The sequence below is a fragment of the Mastomys coucha genome, unplaced genomic scaffold (genome assembly GCF_008632895.1).
Source record: "Mastomys coucha isolate ucsf_1 unplaced genomic scaffold, UCSF_Mcou_1 pScaffold17, whole genome shotgun sequence".
Taxonomy (NCBI): Eukaryota; Metazoa; Chordata; class Mammalia; order Rodentia; family Muridae; genus Mastomys; species Mastomys coucha.
The window spans coordinates 26,226,256-26,249,197 of NW_022196899.1; the positions used below are offsets into that span (position 1 = coordinate 26,226,256).

At 41.8% G+C, this 22,942-nt stretch overlaps 2 protein-coding genes across 6 annotated transcripts in view; one reads left to right on the plus strand and one right to left on the minus strand.

Annotated features, from left to right (window-relative positions):
- Mfn1 (mitofusin 1) overlaps window positions 1–16,184 on the plus strand; it is a 50,652-nt gene extending 34,468 nt beyond the window's left edge. For all 3 annotated transcript variants that reach the window (XM_031376567.1, XM_031376568.1, XM_031376569.1), the window contains exons 13-18: window positions 213–315; window positions 597–826; window positions 5,334–5,486; window positions 6,126–6,322; window positions 11,275–11,409; window positions 14,063–16,184. In XM_031376567.1, the coding sequence (XP_031232427.1) occupies window positions 213–315; window positions 597–826; window positions 5,334–5,486; window positions 6,126–6,322; window positions 11,275–11,409; window positions 14,063–14,141 (897 nt within the window). In that variant the 3' untranslated portion in view covers window positions 14,142–16,184. The remainder of the gene's footprint in view (window positions 1–212; window positions 316–596; window positions 827–5,333; window positions 5,487–6,125; window positions 6,323–11,274; window positions 11,410–14,062) is intronic.
- Window positions 16,185–22,161: 5,977 nt separating this feature from the next.
- The window catches only part of Gnb4 (G protein subunit beta 4), a 38,063-nt gene continuing 37,282 nt past the window's right edge, over window positions 22,162–22,942 (minus strand). For all 3 annotated transcript variants that reach the window (XM_031376575.1, XM_031376574.1, XM_031376576.1), the window contains exon 10: window positions 22,162–22,556. In XM_031376575.1, the coding sequence (XP_031232435.1) occupies window positions 22,450–22,556 (107 nt within the window). In that variant the 3' untranslated portion in view covers window positions 22,162–22,449. The remainder of the gene's footprint in view (window positions 22,557–22,942) is intronic.

A 22,942-nucleotide genomic window follows, 5' to 3' on the forward strand; every position in this document is an offset into this window, starting at 1 on the left:
CAATATACAGATGACAGCTCCCATGCTCTGGTAATAAGTGCACACTGTCTCATGTGTAAAATTGCAGAGGGACAGGGGATGGGGCTCAGTGGTCAAGCATGTGCTTAGCAAATGTGAAGCACCCACCTAAAAGATCATTTGGACAGTCATTATAAAATCTACCTACTTTTTATGGAAAAAATAACATTCACATTTATAATCATTATTGACAGGAATTAAATAAGCACATAGAAGATGGCATGGGAAGAAATTTGGCTGATCGGTGCACCAATGAAGTCAATACCTCCATTCTTCAATCTCAGCAAGAAATCATCGGTAGTATTCACATCTACAGGGTCATGTGTAGCCTGCCTGCCTCCCTGCCCCCCATTTCCTCTCTCTCTCCCTCTTTCCTTCTCTCCCCACTTCTTTCATAAAGGGTTCTTTTCTTTTTTTTTAATTAGTTTTTTTTTTTCCATTAGTATGAAAAATTTTTTTAAATTTTTTATTAGATACTTTCTTCATTTACATTGGGTGTATTACTTGGAAGGTAAGACATTACATAACACATTACGTATTATTGTTTGTTAAAAATAAATATAATCTTTTTTTTCCAGAAAACTTAAAGCCACTACTTCCAGCTGGTATACAGAATAAACTTCATACATTAATCCCTTGCAAAAAGTTTGATCTCAGCTATGATCTCAATTGCCACAAGCTGTGTTCGGATTTTCAAGAGGACATTGTGTTTCGGTTTTCCCTGGGCTGGTCTTCCCTTGTACAGCGATTCCTGGGTTCCACAAATGCACAGAGGGTGCTGCTGGGGCTGTCAGAGCCTATCTTTCAGGTATGTCCCTTGATTCTGCCACTTAGAACTCTTGGGTTATTTATGCAAATTTCTCTTGTAAAGCTGGATTACTTGAATCTGCCTGTTTATGTATGCATGTACGTCTCGTATAGCCTCTTCTGAGTTAGGTTTTGTTTGCCCATCAACATACCTGCATGTTCCCATGCATGGAGGCTCCACGTGAAGGTCGGGGGACATGTAGGAGTTAGTTTTCTGCTTCTGCCTTGCGGCTTTTGGGGCTTGAACTCAGGTCGTCAGGCTTGGCAGGAAGTCCCTTTACCCTCTGTGCTATCTTTATGACCCAGGAAACTTGTATTTTCTTAAAAACTAAATTAGAATAAGCTTTAAATTTTGTTAATTTTTGAGTTAATTTATGGAATATAAAACCATTCCAGATGCCAGAGAGATGGTTCAACAGTTAGAGGCACTTCTTCCTCTTGCAGAGAACCTGAGTAACTTCTCAGCACCCACCTTGGGTGTCTTAGAACCACATGTAACTCCAGCTCCAGAGGATCTGACAGGGTCTACACTCACAGCTATATATACATGCATATTAATACTAGTCATGAAAATAGTCATCACCATAGTCATTTTAAAGCATTTCTCTTGGGGGCTGAGAAATGGCTCAGTGACTGATTTAGAGTTCATAGTGTTTCCACAGAGCCTGTGTTTGGTTTCCAGTGTCCACACCGGAAAGTTCACGAAATCTGTAACTCTAGCTTCCTGGCATCTGATACCATTGTAGGCACCTGCACTTATGTGCATATGGTCTTACCATGTATGTACACAGAATTCAAAATACAGTTAATTAAAAAAACAAAAAAAACAGCCGGGCAGTGGTGGCGCATGCCTTTAATCCCAGCACTTGGTAGGTAAAGGCAGGTGGATTTCTGAGTTCAAGGCCAGCCTGAGTGAGTTCCAGGACAGCCAGGGCTACACAGAGAAACCCTGTCTCGAACAACTGGAAAAAAAACAAAACAAAACAAACAAACAAACAAAAAAACCCAGAACATTTTTGTTCTTCTCCAAAGATTCCTCATGCCCATTTATAGCAGGTTGCCATTCATACTTCTGGGTTCACCACTAACCAATTTTGTTAATTTGGATTTGCTTTCTGAACATTTTTTATGATGTCTCAGGTGTCTGGGCCTAGGCCACTTAGGATGTCAAGGTTTGCCCTCAAAGTACAAGTATTGTAGCATTCCACTCCAGGTGGCTGAGTACTGGAACAAATAGAACACATTCTATTTCTCCTTCACCAAGTGTCCCCTAGTGTGGGGGCTGGCTTTGCAAGAAAAATGGTGCCAAAGAAACCTGCAGACATGATCATGTAACTCTCCAGGAGGAGTTGGGCTGTTGGTGTCAATGGGGACAGTGAAAGTGAGACTGGTGACTGGTGTCTCAGATCTGAGTGGGATCCACTAAGCAAACTGTAAGATAGTTTTTATATACCATTACCCACTTATACTCACTTAAAGATTCCTGGCCTGTTGCTGGATTTCCCCAGTACTCAGTGCCCACCCTGCTCCTACAGTCTGCCCTCCTGTTGGTCCCTTTGTCCTAGACAGTTTTGCTTCTACTTGCATGTTCCCAGGGTACACGTGAAGTTCACACTGTGGTGTCCAAGATCCATCAATGGAAAAGGTACCCAGTACCTCTCTCTCTAAAACTGATTTATGCATGTAATATGGTTCTGTGGCTTTATCTATTTCTCTTCAAAAGACATGACTTCATTCTTTATAGTTAAAAAAATCCATGCACATGTAAACTACATTTCTTTATTTTTGAGGGATACATACTGTATTAAAAACTAAATATTCTTGAGACACAACATCACATCTTCAATAAAGGCTGTTTTGTAGCCTTCACAGAAAACATTTTTCTTTCTCATTTTTTTTTGTTTGATTGTTTGGTTGGCTGTCCTGTGACTCAAGTTGTAGACCAGGCTGGCCTCAAACTCACAAAGATCTGCCTGTTTCTGCCTCCCGAGTGCTGGAATTAAAGGTGTGCGCCACCACCACCCAGCTAAAACTAAATTTTTCTTTTTTGGGGGGGAGGGGAGGTTGAGACAGGGTTTCTCTGTATAGCCCTGGCTGTCCTGGAACTCACTCTGTAGACCAGGCTGGCCTTGAACTCAGAAATCCACCTCCTTCTGCCTGCTGGGATTAAAGTGCACCACCACTGCCTGGCCAATTTTTGTTGTTTTTGTTGTTGTTGGTATATTTTTCTTAGTACAGTGATTTGCTGTTGGACAACTGCCTTGGTGTGATAGTAGCTATTGTGAATAGTGCTGCATAGAAGCTACTTTAGAAAATGTTGTGAATGTGCATGTGTGCTAACTAACATATAGGTGTGCATGCATGGCCTCGAGTGAATGTGCATTGTAACTTTTCAGATATTCCAGGTCATGTTAGGCCATGCAGTAGACGTGGTATATTTTCTTTTATTCTTCTGTCCTACCTATGCCCCTCCTTCTATCCCTTCTGCCCTTCTTCCTTCCTCCCCCCCACCCCCGTGTGTGTGTGTGTGTGTGTGTGTGTGTGTGTGTGTGTGTGTGTGAGAGAGAGAGAGAGAGAGAGAGAGAGAGAGAGGTGGGGGAAGAGAGAGGGAGAGGGAGAGAAAGAGAGAGAGAGAATAAGTGTGTGTGTGTGTGTGTGTGTGTGTGTGTGTGTATGTGTGTGTGTGTGTGTGTGTGTGTCTGTCAGTCCATTCTTGAATGTGTGATCTTCCTGCCTTTAGCTTCCAAGTGCTGGGACTACAGGCTCATGCCACCAGGCCCTGCTGTTTGAGGCATGTAGACAAGATCTTTGTAGTCTAGGCTGGCCTCAGACTTTATGACCACCTATTTCAGCCTCCTGATCACAGTGAGCAGCATACCTAGCTCTTATGTTTATCTTTCTGAGGATTTCCAAGGGAGTCACACCTGCCACTGTCCATCCAACCAGCCAGCACTGTGAAGGCACTAGTTTTCTAGGTGTCCTTTTTATTGACAGTCTTATCCTACTTAATGTGAACTGGCATCTCATGGCAGTTTGCTTTACATTTTCCTAATGACTGCTTTGAACACATTTTCTTTTCTTTTTTTTTTCTTTTTTTTTTTTTTTTTTTTTTTTTTTTTTTTGGTTTTTCGAGACAGGGTTTCTCTGTGTAGCCCTGGCTGTCCTGGAACTCACTCTGTAGACCAAGCTGGCCTCGAACTCAGAAATCCACCTGCCTCTGCCTCCCAAACGTTGGGATTAAAGGCGTGCGCCACCACCGCCTGGTGAACACATTTTCTTATGCTTATTAAATAAGCCCTTTGTGTTCTTCTTTTGAGAAATATTTTAGTTGTACTAGTTGGCCAGTATTATATTTTAGGGATTCTATCTTCTGCATGAAAAATTACTTTATAAGTAGGTGATTTCCAAATATATATTTTTTTGGCTTATCTTTTAACCTTCTTTGGTGTGCTTTGAAATTTAAAAAGTTGGTTTGTTGTGGTGGTATATTTTTTGGGCAAGGTCTCAGGATAACCCAGGTTGGCCTGTGTGGGCCAGAGTGGCCTTGTTATGGCAATCCTCATACCTCAGCCTCTCTAGTGCTAGAATTGCAGGCAGGAGACATCACACCCAGCTAAAGGTTTTTATGTTTTAAATGTTTTACTATCTTGATTTCTTGTCTGTTTTGGGGATGATCAAACATGACAATAAGAGTATGGAGGTCAGAGGGTAACTTGAAATAGTTGGTTCTCCTTTTGACATGTGGATTCTGAGGATCAAAGTCAGATGGCCAGGCATGGCTGAAAGTACTTTTACCTACTGTGCTGTCTCTTTGGCCCCAGGTTTTCAAGTTTAATTTACCTAGGCTTTTGCTTATTTTAATGATTATGCTTTTGATTTAATGTTTGCTTGTTTTAATGCTAAAATTTAAGCCAAGGCATTGCATGTGCTGAGCACACAGTATACTACTATGCTGTTTCTTCAACTTTTAAACATAGTTTTAATTCCTGGAAGATGGACTTAGCTAGAGAGTTAGCTCAGTGGTTAAGAGTACTTACTAAAAAAAAAAAAAAAAAAGTACTTACTACTTTTTCAGAGTTCTGAGTACCCACCTTAGGCAACTCACAGTTGCCTGTAACTTCTAGCTTTGGGTATACTGCATACATGCTTAATTAAACATAAGAAAAGTTAATCTAAAATTTTTTTTTAATTCCTATTAACTTACTGTTAAATGTGTTGTTCATTAGTCCACATTATATAAAGTAATCCTTGTGAAGGTGCACATTTGTAACCTCAGCAGTCTGACAGCTGAGGCTGGACCACTTGGAGTGTGAGTTCCAGGCTAGCCTGGGTGACCTAGTTACCCCTCTCTCATCCTGCTACCCCACTCCTACAAAAAAAACTTCTAGTGTATTTTTATTTTCTTCGTTTATTTGTGTTATGTTCATTATTTGGAATCTTTTCGCCCATATTTTTAGTTTTAAAAAAACAACTTTGTAAATTTATTTTTTTTCTCCTATATCCATTAGGTCCCTAGATCTTTAGCTTCAACTCCCACTGCTCCTTCTAATCCAGCAGCACCGGATAATGCAGCCCAGGAAGAGCTCATGATCACCCTGATCTCAGGATTGGCATCCCTCACATCTAGAACCTCCATGGGCATCATAGTTGTTGGGGGTGTGGTAAGAAACAGTACTTTTGATAAAGTTTAGATAATATTTTCAGGATCTATCAAGCATCTGAAAATCTGTGGGTTAAAGTAGTGATGAAAATTTTACTTATCTACACACACACACACACACACATACACACACCCTACCTTCCCACCCATACCTCAATCTGTAATTCTAGGATGAAAGTCCTACCAGCTATCCAGTTGGTTTTTGTTTGCTGTTTGTTTTTTACTTGGGGCAGTACCCAGAGTTTTAACACATGTCAAGTAATTCACTGTAACACTGAATTACATTTCTAGCTCTAGCTTATCTGGCTTTTAAATACTATCAAGTTGGGGCTGAAGAAATGGTTAAGAACACTAGATGGTCTTCCAAGGGACCCTTGTTTGGTTCCCAGAGCCCACTTGGCAGCTCAGCCATTTGTAATTCTAGTCCATAGGTTCTGATGCTCTTGCTTGGCCTCCAGAGTCACTACGCAGTCACTCGGCACACATGCAAGCTGTGAAAGCCCATCCTGATGTTTATAATTTTTCTTTGTGAGGAAGGTACATACATTTTTAGAAGATGAGCCAGGAGTCACAATGCCTTTCGTGGTTGTACCCTCACAGTATGTTTCTTCTCTTGGTGAGCTATGACTCTGTCTTTCAGATTTGGAAAACAGTGGGCTGGAAACTCATCTCTGTTACCTTAAGTATGTACGGAGCTTTGTACCTTTATGAAAGGCTGACGTGGACGACCCGTGCTAAGGAGAGAGCATTTAAGCAGCAGTTTGTAAACTATGCAACCGAAAAACTGCAGATGATCGTGAGCTTCACAAGTGCAAACTGCAGCCACCAAGTACAGCAGTAAGTGGGGGACTTCATCTGACAGAGCATGGGTATGAAGTTACCACGGCAGAAGAGCTTACCCTGCTTCTGCTTCTCATCATTCCTCTTGCTCCCTGGTAGATTAAGCTTGAACATTTGGCATTTGGTGTGCTGGAGCCCTTAGAAGGCTTAAGGGCTTTAACAAATAGTCCTTCAGCAGACCTGAGCTCTGACCCTCTCAGGATGCTTGTGATTCCTTCATCATGAGGACTGGGTTTTAAGAATTTATTAGGGGCACAGCTATGGACAGATACCTGATGGTTTTGTTTCATTAAGGCGGGGTCTAATTGTAGCCCAGGCTGGCCTCTAACTCATGATAGTCTTTATGCCTCAGCCTCCCGAGTCCACTTTTTCCTGATGGTTTTATGATGACTAGAATGTGCTTTTTACTATCATAGCCCAAGCTTTAAGTGTGTAACAGTACTGGCTTTTAGATTTCAAGAGAACTTTCTTACAGATCTAAGTTCACCAGTTCTCTTTTTTCAAGTTGTTGAGTAATATCTCAGTAGGTAGCTCCAGCAGATCTTGAGTTCACTATATAGACCTGGCTGCTCCTGAGCTCACAGACATCTCCCTGCCTCTGCTTTCCGGGTCTGGGATTAAGGTAAAGGCTCCCATACCTGCTAGAAAAATATTTTGGTTTTCAGATTTATCTTATTGGTTTGAATGCATATGTGTTTGTTTACTGCTCTAGAAGTGGTGGGACCTGGCAGAGTGGAGTCAATAAAACAAGGTGAATTAACATCTCATGCAATAGCCAACATTATTCAGAGCATCTGACACTTTGTACTCTGAGGATAAGAAGAGCCTCATGAGTAAAGTGTACAATCCAGAAGGCAAGCTACACATGGTGAACAAGCTGCCGATGGCAAAAAACATGTTTTCCATTGAGGCATATAAACAAATAGCAATACCCAGTTGTAAGAACAAGAAACTCAGGTCACAAGACTCTTGTCTTGTTTCCTTAGAGTTTTCTCACAAGAACTCAGAATTCTTCTCATATAACTCCGTTCTCGAACTGTGTTCTAACATGTCCATGCACATGTGTGCCTAGTGTCCTTGGAGGTTGAAAGAGCACATCAGATCCCCTGGACCTGTGCTGGACAGATGACTGTGAGCTACCATGTGGGTGCCAGGAACCAAACAAACCCAGGTCCTCTGCAACAGCAACAAGTACTCTTAACCACAGTCATCTCTCCAAACCCCCAGTTTCTGCTTTTGTTTTTCTTTTTGTTCTTCTTTTTTTGGGGGGGGTCAGTTTCTGCTTTTGTAACAATTAAATATTTGTAAAAATATATTGAATTCCCTTTAAATCAAGGTGCAGTATTATGTATTTAAATGCATTTGAAGCTGAGTTAAACAGCCCCAGAGGCTCTCATCCCGAAGAGGACAGAGCAGATTACACATAGGGGAAAGGAAAGTGGGGGCAGACGGGACCCCAGCAGGTAATGTCCAAAGAGAGCAACCCTTAAGAAAGGCTTCATGGGAGCAACTGGCATACGAGATTTGAACATGCGCAATAAGCAGACTGGGGAGAAAAGCAGTGTGCTCAAGAATATGAGGAAAGAAATTCCAATGTGGACAGTGTGGATTTGAGAGATTTGACTTCCTAGGACAGGGCCTTTGTATTAGTCAGGGTTCTCTAGAGTCACAGAACTTATGGTAGTCTCTGTGTAGTAAAGGAATTTATTGCAGACTTACAGTCTGTAGTCCAACTCCCAACAATCGACTCCCAACAATGGATGTGAATGGAAGTCCAAGGATCCAGCAGTTGCTCAGTCCCACAAGGCAAGCAGATGAAGCAGAGCGCACCTTCCTTCTTCCAGTGTCCTTATATAGTATAGGTCTCCAGCAAAAGGTGTGGCCCAGATTAAAGGTGTGTGTCACCACACCTTTAATCCCAGATGACCTTGCTTGAACTCATAGATCTTTCTATCTTAATCCTCTGGGATTCATAGCCACTATACCTCAAGATCTCCATGCCAAGATTCAGGTCAGAAACTTGTATCTCTCAGCCTCCAGATTAGGGCCAGGTGAGCCTTCTAATTCTGGTTTGTAGTTCATTTCAGATATAGTCAAGTTGACAACCAGGAATAGCCACTACAGCCTTCAATATGCAGAGATTAGAATCTGAATGACTGGGGGTTTCAGGAGTGATGTCATCAGTAATTAAGCTCTGACACCAGTCACTTTTAGTGGTGTAGTATATGGAATTATTAGACGGGAGATAGGAATTAACTAGTAAAATTGTTTGAGACACAAGGTCAGAACAAGGCGAAGTGCCACTGTTGCACCATTGAGGTTACTGCTGTGGCCCTTAGGCTTTAAAACCAGACAAGGCTGTTGATTGCCTTTCTCCTTAGGCAGTGTGCATGGCTCTCTTGGATACTGTACTGGCTAGTTTTGTGTGTCAACTTGACACAGGCTGGAGTTATCACAGAGAAGGGAGCTTCAGTTGGGGAAATGCCTCCATGAGACCCAGCTGTGGGGCATTTTCTCAATTAGTGATCAAGGGGGTAGGGCCCCTTGTGGGTGGTGCCATCCCTGGGCTGGAAGTCTTGAGAGTTCTATAAGAGAGCAGGCTGAGCAAGCCAGGAGAAGCAAGCCAGTAAGGAACATCTCTCCATGACCTCTGTGTCAGCTCCTGCTGCCTGACCTGCTTGAGTTCCAGTCCTGACTTCCTTTGGTGATCAACAGCGATGTGGAAGTGTAATCTGAATAAACCCTTTCCTCCCCAACTTGCTTCTTGGTCATGATGGTTGTGCAGGAATAGAAACCCTAAGACAGATACCACTAGAGCTTGTGCTTCTTGCATGTCAGTTCTAGACAGTTTCACCAAGTCTTATGTCTGATGTGTGCTGTCTTGAGCAATATGGTTTACTTCAAGTTCTGGAAAGCAACCAAGGCAGTAGTATCTTATGTAGTTTTGAGAAATCTCTTATACTCCCCTACCTAGCAATTCAAGGGGAGGGGTTGCTATAGTAGATTAATCCGCTCTACTCTTCCTGTCTCAAAACAAACAAAATGGGTGGAGGAAGAGGGGAAGGGAGCTAACTGACTGACAGAGAGAAAGAGAGAATATGTGGTATGTCTTTCTGGGTATGGTTACCTTCCTCAGTGTGATCTTTTCTAGTTCCATCCATTTACCTGAAGAGTTCATAATTCCACTTTTTTTCAGCAGAACAGTAATCATAGTATGTGTACTACATTTTTATATCTGTTCTTCAGCTGAAGACCATTTGTGTATTCCATTTCTCACCATGTGGATAGAGTGCTAAAGAACATGGTGGCTGAGCAAATGCCTATAGAGGGGAAGGGGAAGTCCATTGAGTGTTTGCTGAGCAGTTGGACAGATGGGTCATATGGTAGGTAGATCTACTTTTAGCTTTTGGGAATTCTTTACACTGCATTCCATGGTGGCTGCACCAGTTGGCAATCCTACCAACAATGGATGAGGTTTTTCTTTTACCATGCTGGTCCTCACCAGCATTTGCTTTTACTTGTTTTCTTCATCACATCTATTCTGGGGTAAGATGGTTGGGATCTTGAAATTACCACATAAACCACTTAAACACCAATCTCTGTCAAATAGGCATGGCTTATTGAATACCACACCCAAGACTGATCAGGCCACACACTCTGTACCTGACTGGGAGCTGAATGTGACATTGAGTTAAGATCTTATTGTACTTTTAAACCTAAAATCCACAAATACCTGTGTCAGTCAGGATTTAGGGATTGGTGATTTCCTTATGAACATGTCTTATATCCTGTTTCTATCAGGGTATTCAACTGTGGCAGGGACTTATCTAAAATTCATGTCCAGACTTGCCAACCAGGATATCAGTTACCCATGTACACATCTCTTTCTGCTAAGCAGAATGCCATTTCCCAAGGAAATCTTGGAACTTAAACGTTACTTGATCTCTACTCAAAATGAATGTCTTATTCCAAATAGCTTCTTATATTGGTGCAGGTCTTTCTTATGTTGGAGTGCATCCCAGGGGCAGCTTACAAAGGCAAGAAATCGTAACAGCTGGGACATACATAGGTTCAGGCAGTGCTGCTGGGTGGTTGGTTCAGTTCCAAGCTTATTGTGGCTAACTGTACAAAGCAGTTCTAATTTCTATTGTGATTTGATTAGTTCTCAAGAATACCAAAGCACAGAACATCATAGCAACAGCACTAACAGAATATGAGAAGGTTTCCTTGTGACATTAGTAACAGCACAAAATGGTAGGCTACGCAGGTAATAGTTACGTAGGCCCTAACATGTAACCTATGCCTTAACAAGATGAAAACTCAAAGTTGTTGTAATTTGATTGCTGAGAATACAAAATACTTTTTGAGATATATCTTAACCATTTTTTCTTCTTTTGAGGACTGTGTTCATATCCAAAGCCTGTGTTTTAATTGGGCAGTTTGTTATTCTGATTCTTTGTCTAGATAATAGTCCTCTGTCAGATTCACAGTTGTCAAAAACTCTGCCCCACCTTAGGGGTCTCTTCATTTGGCTGCTCATGTCCTTTGCTGTGTAAGAGGGTTTCTGGTTTTACAAGGTTTCATTTGTCAGCCTTAATTCCTGAGTTAATGAAGCTCTGTTCAGAAAGTCCTCTGTTGCACGGCTGTCTTATAGTGCTGCCTCATTTATTCTAGCAGTCTAAATGTTTTGTGTCCTGCATGGTCACATCCTGTTTATATTCACAGCCCTCTGGCTGCAGTCTGTAGTTAGAATAAAGTTCACAAGTGCTCCACTGCCCTTGTGGCTGAGCTATGAAAGATTTTCTCTTTAGCTGGGCATAGTGGCCCATGCCTTTAATCCCAGCACTCCAGAGACTGGGCAGATTTCTGAGCTTGAGGCTAACCTGGTCCGAGTTTTTCTCTTTAATATGTGTTTGTTTTAGGAAACATTCTTTTTTTTTTTCTTTTAGAGAAATGGCTACCACTTTTGCTCGACTGTGCCAACAAGTTGATATAACTCAGAAACATCTGGAAGAAGAAATTGCTAGATTATCCAAAGAGATAGACCAACTGGAGAAAATACAAAACAACTCAAAGCTCTTAAGGTAAACCTTTTGTTGGTTTTAGTTGTTTTTTGAGACAGGGTTTCTCTGTGTAGTCCTGGCTATCCTGGTACTCACTCTGTAGACCAGGCTAGCCTCACACTAAGAGATTTGCTTGCCTCTGCCTCCCAGCTGCTGGGACTAAAGATGCCACCACTGCCTGGCTTAAGGTAAACCTTTTCACCATCAATAACATGAATATCTAATTTTGTCTCACATTCAAAATGCAGTTATATGAAATCACTAATAACTTTGTAAATATAACTTTTAAATTAACTTTCTGTGTTACTTTAAATTAAGAATTTCCATGTTTTCGGCTGGAGAGATATATCTAAGTATTTAAGAGCACTTGCTACTTTTGCAGAGGACCCTACTTGGGTTTGGTGGGTTCCAGCACCCACATGGAACTCATAAAACTGAAAAACCTCTACACAGCAAAAGGCACCAGCAGCCCTTTGAAACTGTAACTCCAGCTTCAAGAGATTCTGTGCCATCTTCTAGTTTTAGTCAGCACGAGGCATGCAAGTGGCACATATACACACACACAGGCAAAACACTCAGAAAGGAAAAACAAGGGTGTTTTTTTTTCTTTTTTTTTTTTTTTTTTTTTTTTCGAGACAGGGTTCCTCTGTGTAGCCCTGACTGTCCTGGAACTCACTCTATAGACCAGGCTGGCCTCGAACTCAGAAATCCACCTGCCTCTGCCTCCCAGGTGCTGGGATTAAAGGTGTGCGCCACCACGCCCAGCAAGACAAGGTTTTTTTAAAAAGAAAATGACTATCCATGTTTAATTCTCTATGCTTTGGAATTTTGGTGAAAGTCAGTTGCAGCAGGAGAGTTCATCTAAATTAAAAGGAATTTTACAGGACTTCTACTCTCTGTTAGGCTAGGGTAGTTCTCTTTTAGAACAGAAGTTCAGTAATTAAAAATAACAGTTGGACCCTCATAGAAGTGGGGGGCAGGGCAGTGGAGATAAGGAGTTTCCAGGAGTGGGGAGAATCAGGAAAGGAGATAACATTTGAAATATTCATTTAAAAAAAAAAAATGACAGTTGGGCATTGTGGCTATACCTGGGTGCCCAGCACCTAGGAGACAGAAATAGGTTCAAAGTCTCCTCAGGGACATAGCAAGTTCAAGATTGTGGGGCAGCAGATCGTGCCAGGAAACCTGGTAAGGTTGAGTGGGTTCGAACCCCTAGCACCTACCTGAAGACAGTAGTGTTTCACCTACTCTGGACCAGATTCCTGGCCTGGAACACCTGGCCACAGCTCCCCACATAAAGAGCATGATCACTGGACACTAGCATAGAACACAGAGTTCTCTATGCTAATGAGGTATCTAGAAGGAGCAGGTTCGAAGTCATCCTCAGGGACATAGCAAGTTCAAGGTCAGCCTAGACTACAAGACCTGACTCAAAGAGAAAACCCAAAACAAACCTGTTCTTTCCAGGCCCAAGGACACTTGCATTTGAAGCAGTGAAAGTGCAGGTGTCCTGATAAAAAGAATTCTGGTTTCTTGTGATGAATTATGGATCCTCTGGGATATGGGGTGGCGGTGTCACTGTTGGGCCTAAGTTGGCTGTGCTTCCCTTCAAGTTCTTAACCATGAGCTGCTTGACTCATGTTGTAGTGTATTGTTAAACCCCATGAGTAGCACTGCTGACTCAGGGCATGCACTGGATGTAGCTCTGCACCAAAGAGCAGCTTTGGCAATGTGCAGGTTGCAGGACTGGCCTCATGTCCTGAATTTTGGGGCATATGTAATTAACGAAGTGAAGGTGTTTGTGCCTGCATGCTACTCATGTAAATGACAGAGCCCTCCTGAGTGTGTGGAGCACAGCACTCACCTGTTTGCTTCATTGGTTCCACTGTTAAATGCATATAGCATTCACATGCCAAGCAGGTTTCCAACCTAGGAACAGTAGGCTGCAGCAGGGCGCAGCTGTGGAGAAGGCTGTGAGCACTGAGTGTGGAAGTGTGCTCTGTATCATGCATAGTGCAGTCACAGTGCTGTCTGTGCTTGTCTTAGAAGCTATTCTAGGCCACCAAGGCTTGACTATTTGGAATCATAATTACCAACTTGGGCTCAGCCCTTCTGCCCATGTTTCAGGAGGGTTGCTGCATAGTCAAGGGCATTCCTGGCTTATGTACATTTTACTTCTGTGACCTCAGTCATGTGTTCAGAGACAGCAAAACAAAACAAAAAACCCTTCTCTCCAAATAGATTTCATTCTTTGTGAGTATATACCGCAGAATGGTATGAAAATATGCCACGTAGATATGTGGCTGGCAGTTTAGTCAAGGCTTCCTCTCAGAGGTGATTTGATTTCCTCAAGTTCAATTCCAGTGTGACCCTTACCAGCTTTGCATGCAGCAAAGAACTTTATACTTTACACACAACAGTCACGATTGTGATCTAAGGTGTGATTCCCAGTTAAGGCATGTGTTAGGCCATTTGCTATTGAAGCCCGTAGCTCTTGACCTTGAGGTCATGCTCACTGTGAGCACAGCAGAAGCACACGTGGCAATAGGCCTGGGTGAGTTTCATTAAGGGGCCGCAGCTGCTTAGGGGATGTTTCTAAGTTTGGGTAGAATGTACTTTTCTCATAGGCTGTTAGGATAATTGGGTTGATGTTTATTCATTGTCTTTTAATTAGAAATAAAGCTGTTCAACTTGAAAGTGAGCTGGAGAATTTTTCGAAGCAGTTTCTACACCCAAGCAGTGAAGAATCCTAACGACAGTGACACTGTAGGAGGAAGCAGACTTGGAAGATGGGAAATGTTACTTTTATGAAATGACCTCAGTACAAATTACTCTTAGTATTGATGCCTTGCGGAGATTGTGGTAATGACCTGTCTCAGGAGTTGCACCTTTGGAAGTATTGTGATTCGTCTTAGCATTAGTTTGGAGTAAAGACTGAATTGTTCTGATTAAATGATGAATTCCTTTAGAAACAGTGGAACCTGCTGCACGGCCCCTGAGGGTGAGTCCTGCATGCAGCTCCTCACCAGGCTGTCTGTCTGCAGCTCTCAGAAGCTGCTTCCTGGCATCCAGGAGTTAGAGACCTTTTCATCCCTTCTCAGTGCTAGTTCTCAGATGCTTCTTTAATGGGAATAGTGAATTTGTTTATAAGCGGATTTGTTCAAACCAGGGGTGTGAGCTGCTCCTAGGGGGGGTCCTGCAATCACTCTGTCCTCACAGCAAGGATGTAACCACTACTAAACACAGTTTTTACTTTCTTTTATTCCCATTAAAGCTGATGTGAAATAGTAACAAGGCCTATCATTATAGCCACGCATGAAGTATCTGGGTGTGCTTTCCTGCTCTCTCTCTTTAGAAGCATTTTCAGCCTTGAGTCCAGCAAAAAGAGCTTTTCTGCCACAGTGTGAAGTGGAAGGTCTGAAAGGGTGAAAATGGCCAAGAAGGTACGTGGAGTGTGGTGCAGTGACCGTGGCAATGGATCCTTAGGACTCTCACTGAGGCACTGGGTGTGTCCCCACTGGAAGCTTTGATTTGAATTACATGAATTACATGGGCTCCATTAAAAATTACCACTCTGGGTTATTGACATGTTTATGTATGGTTCAGGTATTGATGTTTGGTTGACAGTGGTATGGAAATACTTGTAAATAGCAGACAGGATTATTCTCTACCTGACGAGTGAAAATTAAAGTGCTAACATCTGATTACTTCAGGAAGTCAGCAGTGCCACTCCAGAGGTGACCAACTGCAGTGTCAAAGGTTAGCACTTCAGGCAGGAAGTTTAGTTAATATGGCCACATTGAGGAGAGGGTCAAAGTGATCCAGCAGACTATGAGTATTTCTTTCCTAAACGTCTTTCTTCACAATAGGCACACCTATTTTTCTGTTTGTCTGTTTGGTTGGTTAGTTTTGAGACAGGGTTTCTCTGTGTAGCCTTGGCTGCCCTGGAATTTGTTCTGTAGACCAGGCTGGCCTCTGCCTCCCGAGTACTGGGTTTAAAGGCACGCCCAGCCCTAGATTCACCTCTTATTTTTAAAATACTTGAAGACTATTACAATGTTATATATCATTTCTTAGACCATAGCAAAGTTTCAGAATCACTTAATTTTTGTGCAGATTGGGTGTTGGGTTGCAATATTCAAATTTAAATCCATGTGACTACCTTTTGCTTTTATTGCTCATTTTTAATCCTCCATATGGTAAAGGCAATCAAGTGGGATTGGGTGAAAATTACATGAAAAACTAGTATCTAAAATTGAGGTCTGCCAACCTAGGTTACAAAGTTACATGGAACACACAATTAGCAAGCTACAGGTGGTTCTCTGGATTTGGTCCCTGGGTTGTCAACATCACTTTTAAACTTGTAAGAAGTGTAGATTCTCAAGCCTCAACACAGGTATGGAATCAAGTTTGGGGTCTGCAGCAAGCTTCAAAAAGTCCTGCAGCCTGTCCCAGTGTACTCTGAAGTCAGCAAACCTGTGTCTGTAGTCCAGAATGCTTTTCATCACTGGTTAAGAATGTAGTTCCAGCTGATCAAACTAAAAAGTTATGGGTGTTGAAATAACTAACATACACCAGCTCCTTTACCAGACAAGAGTGCACCTGTGGCTAGCAGGCTCATGCATAACAGACTGTAATCATGACTGTTAGGATTACATGACTGTTAATCGCTATACACATACTTGATTTACTGTGTATGTTTACAGTATTTATAAACTTTGTATGATCTGAAACTTTTTACAAAACATTTTTATAAGTATGCAAGCCTACAAGATGAAAATAAACCTATCTGCCTACTAGTTGATAAATACAGCGTTTATCTCAGTTAGTGACTGTTTTCCACTCCCCTCAGTCATTTTCATGGTAGTCATGTAAGCTCTCACATGTGAGGTCCTGTTACTGCATTACTATTGTATATACACTGCATATAGTTCCTTTGTCCAGTCACAGAAGTCGAGAGGTGCCTGGCTCACCACTCTCATATTTTCAGTTTGAGAAGTTTTCCCTGATAGGTGTGCAGCTTATAAGCACTGAGGGGGATTCCCTGAACAAATAGAACTAATATAAGCATCCTCTATCCTTGGTTTGTTTTCAAGACAGGGTCCTCTGTGTATCCCTGGCCATCCTGGAACTTGCTGTGTAGACCAAGGTGGGCTCAGCCTTAGAGATCCACTTGTTTCTGCCTCCCAGGTCCTGGAATACAAACTTAAAATCCTAATTGTTAACCTTAAAATTGTAATGTGATAATACAAGTTTTTTGGGGGTTTTTTGTTTGTTTGTTTTTTATTTTTTTGTTTTTTGTTTTTTTTGTTTTGTTTTGTTTTGTTTTCAAGGCAGGGTTTCTCTGTGTAGCCCTGGCTGTCCTGGAACTCACTCTGTAGACCAGGCTGGCCTCGAACTCAGAAATCCTCCTGCCTCTGCCTCCCAAACTTTGGGATTAAAGGCGTGCGCCACCATCGCCCGGCTTACAAGTATTTAAAAAATCTATGTGATGAGGCTGGAGAGATGGCTCAGAGGTTAAGAGCACTGGCTGCTCTTCCAGAGGTCCTGAGTTCCATTCCCAGCAACCACATGGTGGGTCACAACCCATCTGTAATGGGTTCCGATGCTTTCTGGTGTGTCTGAAGATAGCGACAGTGTACTTACATACATACAATAAATAAATCTAAAGGAAAGGGCATTTAAAAAAAATAAAAACCCACTGTATAAGCACAATTGACTTTAAAAGTGGAAAATTATCCTAAGGAAGCTACAGGAGAAGGGTGTTTGTTTTGAGGCAGGCAGGGTCTTATGTAGGCAAAGCTAGCCTTAAACTTGGCATCTTCCTGCTTCTATCTCCCAAGTACCAGAATTACAAACCTGGCTCCTGTGCCCCATTAAGGGAGGGAATGACTTACTTGTAAATGAGAAATCTGTGCCTTTCAACAATAAGTAAAAGCTAGCTCTGAATCAGTAATACTCCAATCTCCCTTACTACCTTTTTTTTTAATGAAGGAGAAGGCAGAAGAGGAGGAAGAGAAGGAAGACTAGTATTTAAACAAAAGAAGCAGAGCTAACCATTAAGTACTGGACTTGAGTTTAGTTCCAGGGCATAGTTTTTTAAATCTTACTAAAATTTGACTTAAAACAAGGTACAAAGAGCCATGGTGAAAAGCACTTTATTGGTTACAGTATGTGCTTGCTGCAACAGTATTTCACAAGCAACTGTACAGATAAAGGAGTGTACCTGTCATGCCTCAGAATACTGTGAATCATGGCACAGGTCCCCTACTTCTATAGTTAAGCTTTAGACATGGTTGGCATTCATAGTCAGTTGGCTTCATGTGTTAGAAATTGTTTTAGGATAAGAAAAATGCTTCTAAGATACCTCAATGAGAAACACTCAAACCAGCTTCAAGGCACACTTGAGGTGTAGGCTATCTCCTGTCTTCAGTGAGACGATGATGACGCGCTGGAGCACAGTTGCATAAAGATAGAAGGCCTGGACACCCTGCTGCTGAACCACTAAAGTCCCAGTTAACCTGAGGTGCTATGGAAGAGTCTGTTGAACACATTTCACGCTAGTTGAAACAAGTCTTTTCTTCATAATGCTACATTGTTACACTTTTACAAAACCAGCTATTGGGTTTAAGGAAGAGGGAAGCTTAGGAAACTTTTATCAACCTGGAAAACGTTTCCTAAAATAAGATGTTCCATCAGTATATGGCTAACAATGCTGGCTTAGACATCTGGTGAGTACCTGTTATAACCAATGAGAAGCAGAAGTGAGTCTGCTGTGTGCTTCACTTTCCATAGTCAAATTTAAGACAATCTTCCTAAAAAGGACACTCCCCTGTGGGTGGCTTTTAGATTTCTAACAGGCTAAGATGTCATTTTATGTTATGCTTTCCACAATGGCCAGAGTCAGCACCTGAACACAGTACGTAAATATTTGTATAAGCCTCATGTGATCTGCAGGTTCTAAAAGTATGTTTTCTATGAAATGATGTCTGGCTTATCTAGGGGATTGCGTATTCATCTTTTCCTAAGCTAGTCAATAACAAAGCACATTGCAGTTCAAAATCCAACACATTCATATCTGAATAATTTTCCTGAATGGTTTCACTTCTGAAAAGATGTCTTAGTTTTACTACTAAATCTAAAACATCGACAGGATTAGAGAGTACTTTCAGCAATAAAATTAATTTTTTTCATTAAAATAAAAGTCTTTTTTTTCTTTTAAAAGAAAATGATTCATTTTAAACTGTGTGTGTTCAGGTGCCTGAGGAGGGCTTTGGATCCCTTGAAGTTAAAAGGCAGTTGTTAGCCACCTGAACTGGGAACTAAACTCGGATCCTCTGGAAGAACACTAAGCAGGCTTAACTAATGAGCCATCCCTCCAGCCTCTGGGATAAGGTTTCCATCTGATAGCCCTGACGACAGGCTGACTGGCCTTGGCTGTGTCAGCCTCCCAAGTGAAGGATAACAAGCATGCATTCCCATACCTAGCTTCATTTCTCCTTTAATGGGCTAAAATTCCTTAGCATTCCAGAAACATTGTGCCATAAAATGACAGCCACTTACTACACTCTTGCTCTAGAAGTGCCAGGCCCCAACACTTTGCTTTCATGAATCTGTAATTCAATACAGTACATGTGTATCACGACTTAAGTATGAGCTAGAAAGGGACCTGGGATATTTTAATATCACAGTTGCCAAAATGAAGCTTGTCCATCTCAGGGTAGAGATGTCTTTGCTGAACAGCATTTTGGGGTGTTTACTCAAACACATGGTGGTCATGTTGTTTTAGGAAAGAACATGTGCCTTTACAATACTACAGTATGCTTTGGGAAAGTGGTATGCTGGCATATACCTGTAGACCCAGCTAGAGGCCAGGGCAAGAGCCACAGCAAAATGTTAAAAATCTTGCCAATCTGAAGGACGACTTTTGTCTGATGTTATTCATATTATACATCAACCTGCTAAGGCACATTATGGGGGCTAATTTCAGGAACTCTCCTGAAATTCTCCAGAAGCCAATGTATTTAACCACAACAGAAACTGCAGAGAAGAGGTAAGGACACCAGCCATAAGAGAGCAGCTTGTCAGCAGTTGGCACTGTGTGCAGTTGGCCACACAGTCATCACGGCTTCTCTCCAGACACACATTAAGGGAAACCTTCAAGTTCTGTTCCATGCAAACTTTTATTAACAAAGTACATTCCTTTTAAAACATATATTTTAAGTGTATGAATGTTTTGCCTGCATGTATGTATGTGGGTGAGGAAGTCAGATATCCTGGGACTGAAGCTACAGTTTGAGCTGCCATGTGGGTGCTGGGAATCAGACCCAGGTCTTCTGCAAGAATAACAGCTGTTCTTAACTGCTGAGCCATCTCTCCAGCCCTAAGTAACATTTTAAAATATTTAGGACCATAGGATTTTTTTTAGTATGACTATACATACACACACTCCACTGGGGACTGAACAAGCACTCTACCCCAGATTAAGCCCCCATTATACATAATAGAAATTCAGTTTTGAATGAGGTTTTGAGGTAAAATCTGAGCTACACAGCAGATATACACCCTTCTGAGGATGTATATGATCCTCTAATGATCATATCCTCTAATGCGCCTCAACTCTGGCTTGGGTGGGCAGGCTGCAGATACAGCACAGCGATAGAACACCTGGCGGATGAACAGGAAGGCTAGGCTTCATCCAGCACTGTCAATTTTTCTTTTTAAGTTGTGCCCTATTTGAGAGCACACCCTATTTCACAAATAGACAAGAGCAAAGGGGTCCCACAAATTTAGGATTAAGGTACAGGTTCACACCTGCCATTGATGGTCTGTTTCTCTTCAATACTGTGTCTCAGTTCACCTCTATCCTGTAGGGAACAGAGGAAGTCTGGAGTGACTGCCTTATCAAGGATCCTTGCCTTAGACCCACGAGAGAATGGCAAAGCCTTCCTGGGTTCAGTATGAGTGTTGATGGTATGTGTAGAACATGTACACCCTAGCTCCCTGACCCCCATCCTGATCTTTACAGCCTGAGGATTGCTTCCCTACATATAGGGGATGCTCTCGCAAAGATTAGCTAAACCTGTCTCCTTGACCCAGCAGTATACCAGGAATGCTGCCTCTTTATCTGTATACAACAGCACTGCCTCTTTGTGCTTCTCCACGGAATAAACTAAGCTTCTGGGTGCTGGTTTCTCCATCAGAGTGTCCAGTTTACCCAACCCCAGCTTTCCTGTGTCTGTGTGTTCTGTTTTTCATTCCCTCCCTACCTCATTCAGGTTAGACCATGGGGCTGTGTGGGCTAAAGCTCTTTCCACTATATTCTCTTAAGATCAACTGACCTTAATAAACAAAACGGATGCTGGTATGATCACAGCTGTCATGCATATTTACAGTACAAAGATGAAAACTCACAGATGCAGTGTGGAAGTATTAAGGTTACAGTTACAGGTGATCAACTTTAACACAGAAACTGCTAAACAGCAGCTTTACAATGTGTATACATCCAAATAACCCAAGGAGACAGCACCAGCAAGACATAACAGTCTGCTATTGTCAATCATTTGAATCTACAGGAGAAAACTGAAGATGAGAGGTGGGACATCCCAGTGACAAACACTACTGAACAGCTTTGCTGCTAGCTGCACTCCTTTGAAACAGTGCCTTAGGCTCCAGGGTTGGTCAATCTAGACTATCTTTGCAGTAAACTCCTTTAATACATCATGATACGGAGAACAGTGCTATGTGGCAGCAGAAAGCTTTGATCTCAGGAGCTAGGAATGTACTAAGTAGAACACTTGGCTAGTGGGCACAAGGCCTGGATTTCAGCAGCACCACAGAAATGGAAAAGTAAAAGTTCAAGGGTACAAGTGGTTTATACCTGTTCTTACATTACATAGATTTTACATTACACAGAATTCACAAAGCTAACATATGTATGTTTATATATGTGTGTGACATATAAATCATATATATATATTTTATATATATATATATATAAAATATATATATATCTGTGTCAGTTAACTGGATGAGTACATTTCTCAAAAAATGTTAAAGGTGAGACACTGGTTCCTCCCATTACTGAGAACAAGATGCAGAGACAAGTCAGGTTTTTGTGAGACTACTACTACCTTTTTTTTTTTTTTTTTTTTTTTTTTTTTTTTGGTTTTTTGGTTTTTTTGGTTTTTCAAGACAGGGTTTCTCTGTGTAGCCCTGGCTGTCCTGGAACTCACTCTGTAGCCCAGGCTGGCTTCAAAATCAGAAATCCGCCTGCCTCTGCCTTCCAAGTGTTGGGATTAAAGGCGTGTGCCACCACTGCCCAGCGTCTACTGGTTTCTAATGTAATAAGTTGTAATGACATTTCTTCAGTGTGTACCCTATGTCGAAGTGAAATTTTTACCCTCTGGCCTTCATATCACCTGTCCCCTCAAAGGACTGAAAATGAGCACTTACTTAAATTCCTAGTATGGCTAAGAATGCATGAACAGCCACCGGATCCCTCAGAACCACCTCAGCTATGAGCCCTCTGGGTCATCATGAAGCAGTTGGGGACTCTCAGGCTAAATGTGATGTCACAATCCAAGAGGGCTTCCTTGAGACAGCACACACATCTGCAGTATTACTTCTGTCTATCACAGGCCCTGGTTCTTCCATGACAACACTTTAAAAACGTGACATTTCTTCTATATACAAAGGTCAATGGTAGTCCTGAAAATGGCAAACACAAATGGTTGTCTGCTATAAAGTGTGCACTCTAATCTACAGAAAAACAATTAGCACAAGCAAGAATCTGTCGGGTTAAAGTCAACACAACCACTCAATGAATACTGTGGTCTTTGACCACAGCGAGGATCGAAGTCTTGATTGTTTCTTTGACCACCATTTATGTTACAACAGTTTCAATAAACTATAGTTTATTGAACACTGCTTTTTATATATAGTCACCTCAATAGAAAAACTTCATCTGCAAATAGAAGGTAGAGGGTGTTTGTTTCCTCACAGCTATAGGCTGTAGCATGGGTTTCTCCAGATATCATTGGAGAATAGAAAATATGGCACTCAATTCCAGATTCTAAGAAAACTGTCCCAGGAGCCAGTGGCCACAGCCATGCCATCATCAGTCACACCTAAGCAGCTAACACGGTTGTCATGACCAGCAAGGACACCTACAAAGGAAGATCAATATAGAGTTAAAACTGGAGTTTTAGAACTGCAAAGTTGTGCATTACGATGCAGATGGTGGTTAAGAAACAGACATTCTGGGGAGACTGCTGCTAGGGCAAGTCAGGCATAGAGACAAAACACACCACAAGCTATTGGAATAAGATGGTCTCACATAGCCCAGGCTGACCTTGACCTTAGTATCTAGCCTGAAATCATCTTCAAATCCCAGTCCTCCCACTTCTACCCACGACTGCAGGGATGAGATTCGTGTACCACTGTACTTGGTGTTTTGTAACTTCTCTAGGAAGTCATGTAAAGGCAAACTCCAAATCTCCATTAAGTTCACGATATTCCAGTTTTGCACCAGTATTTTTATTTGCCTGAGAAA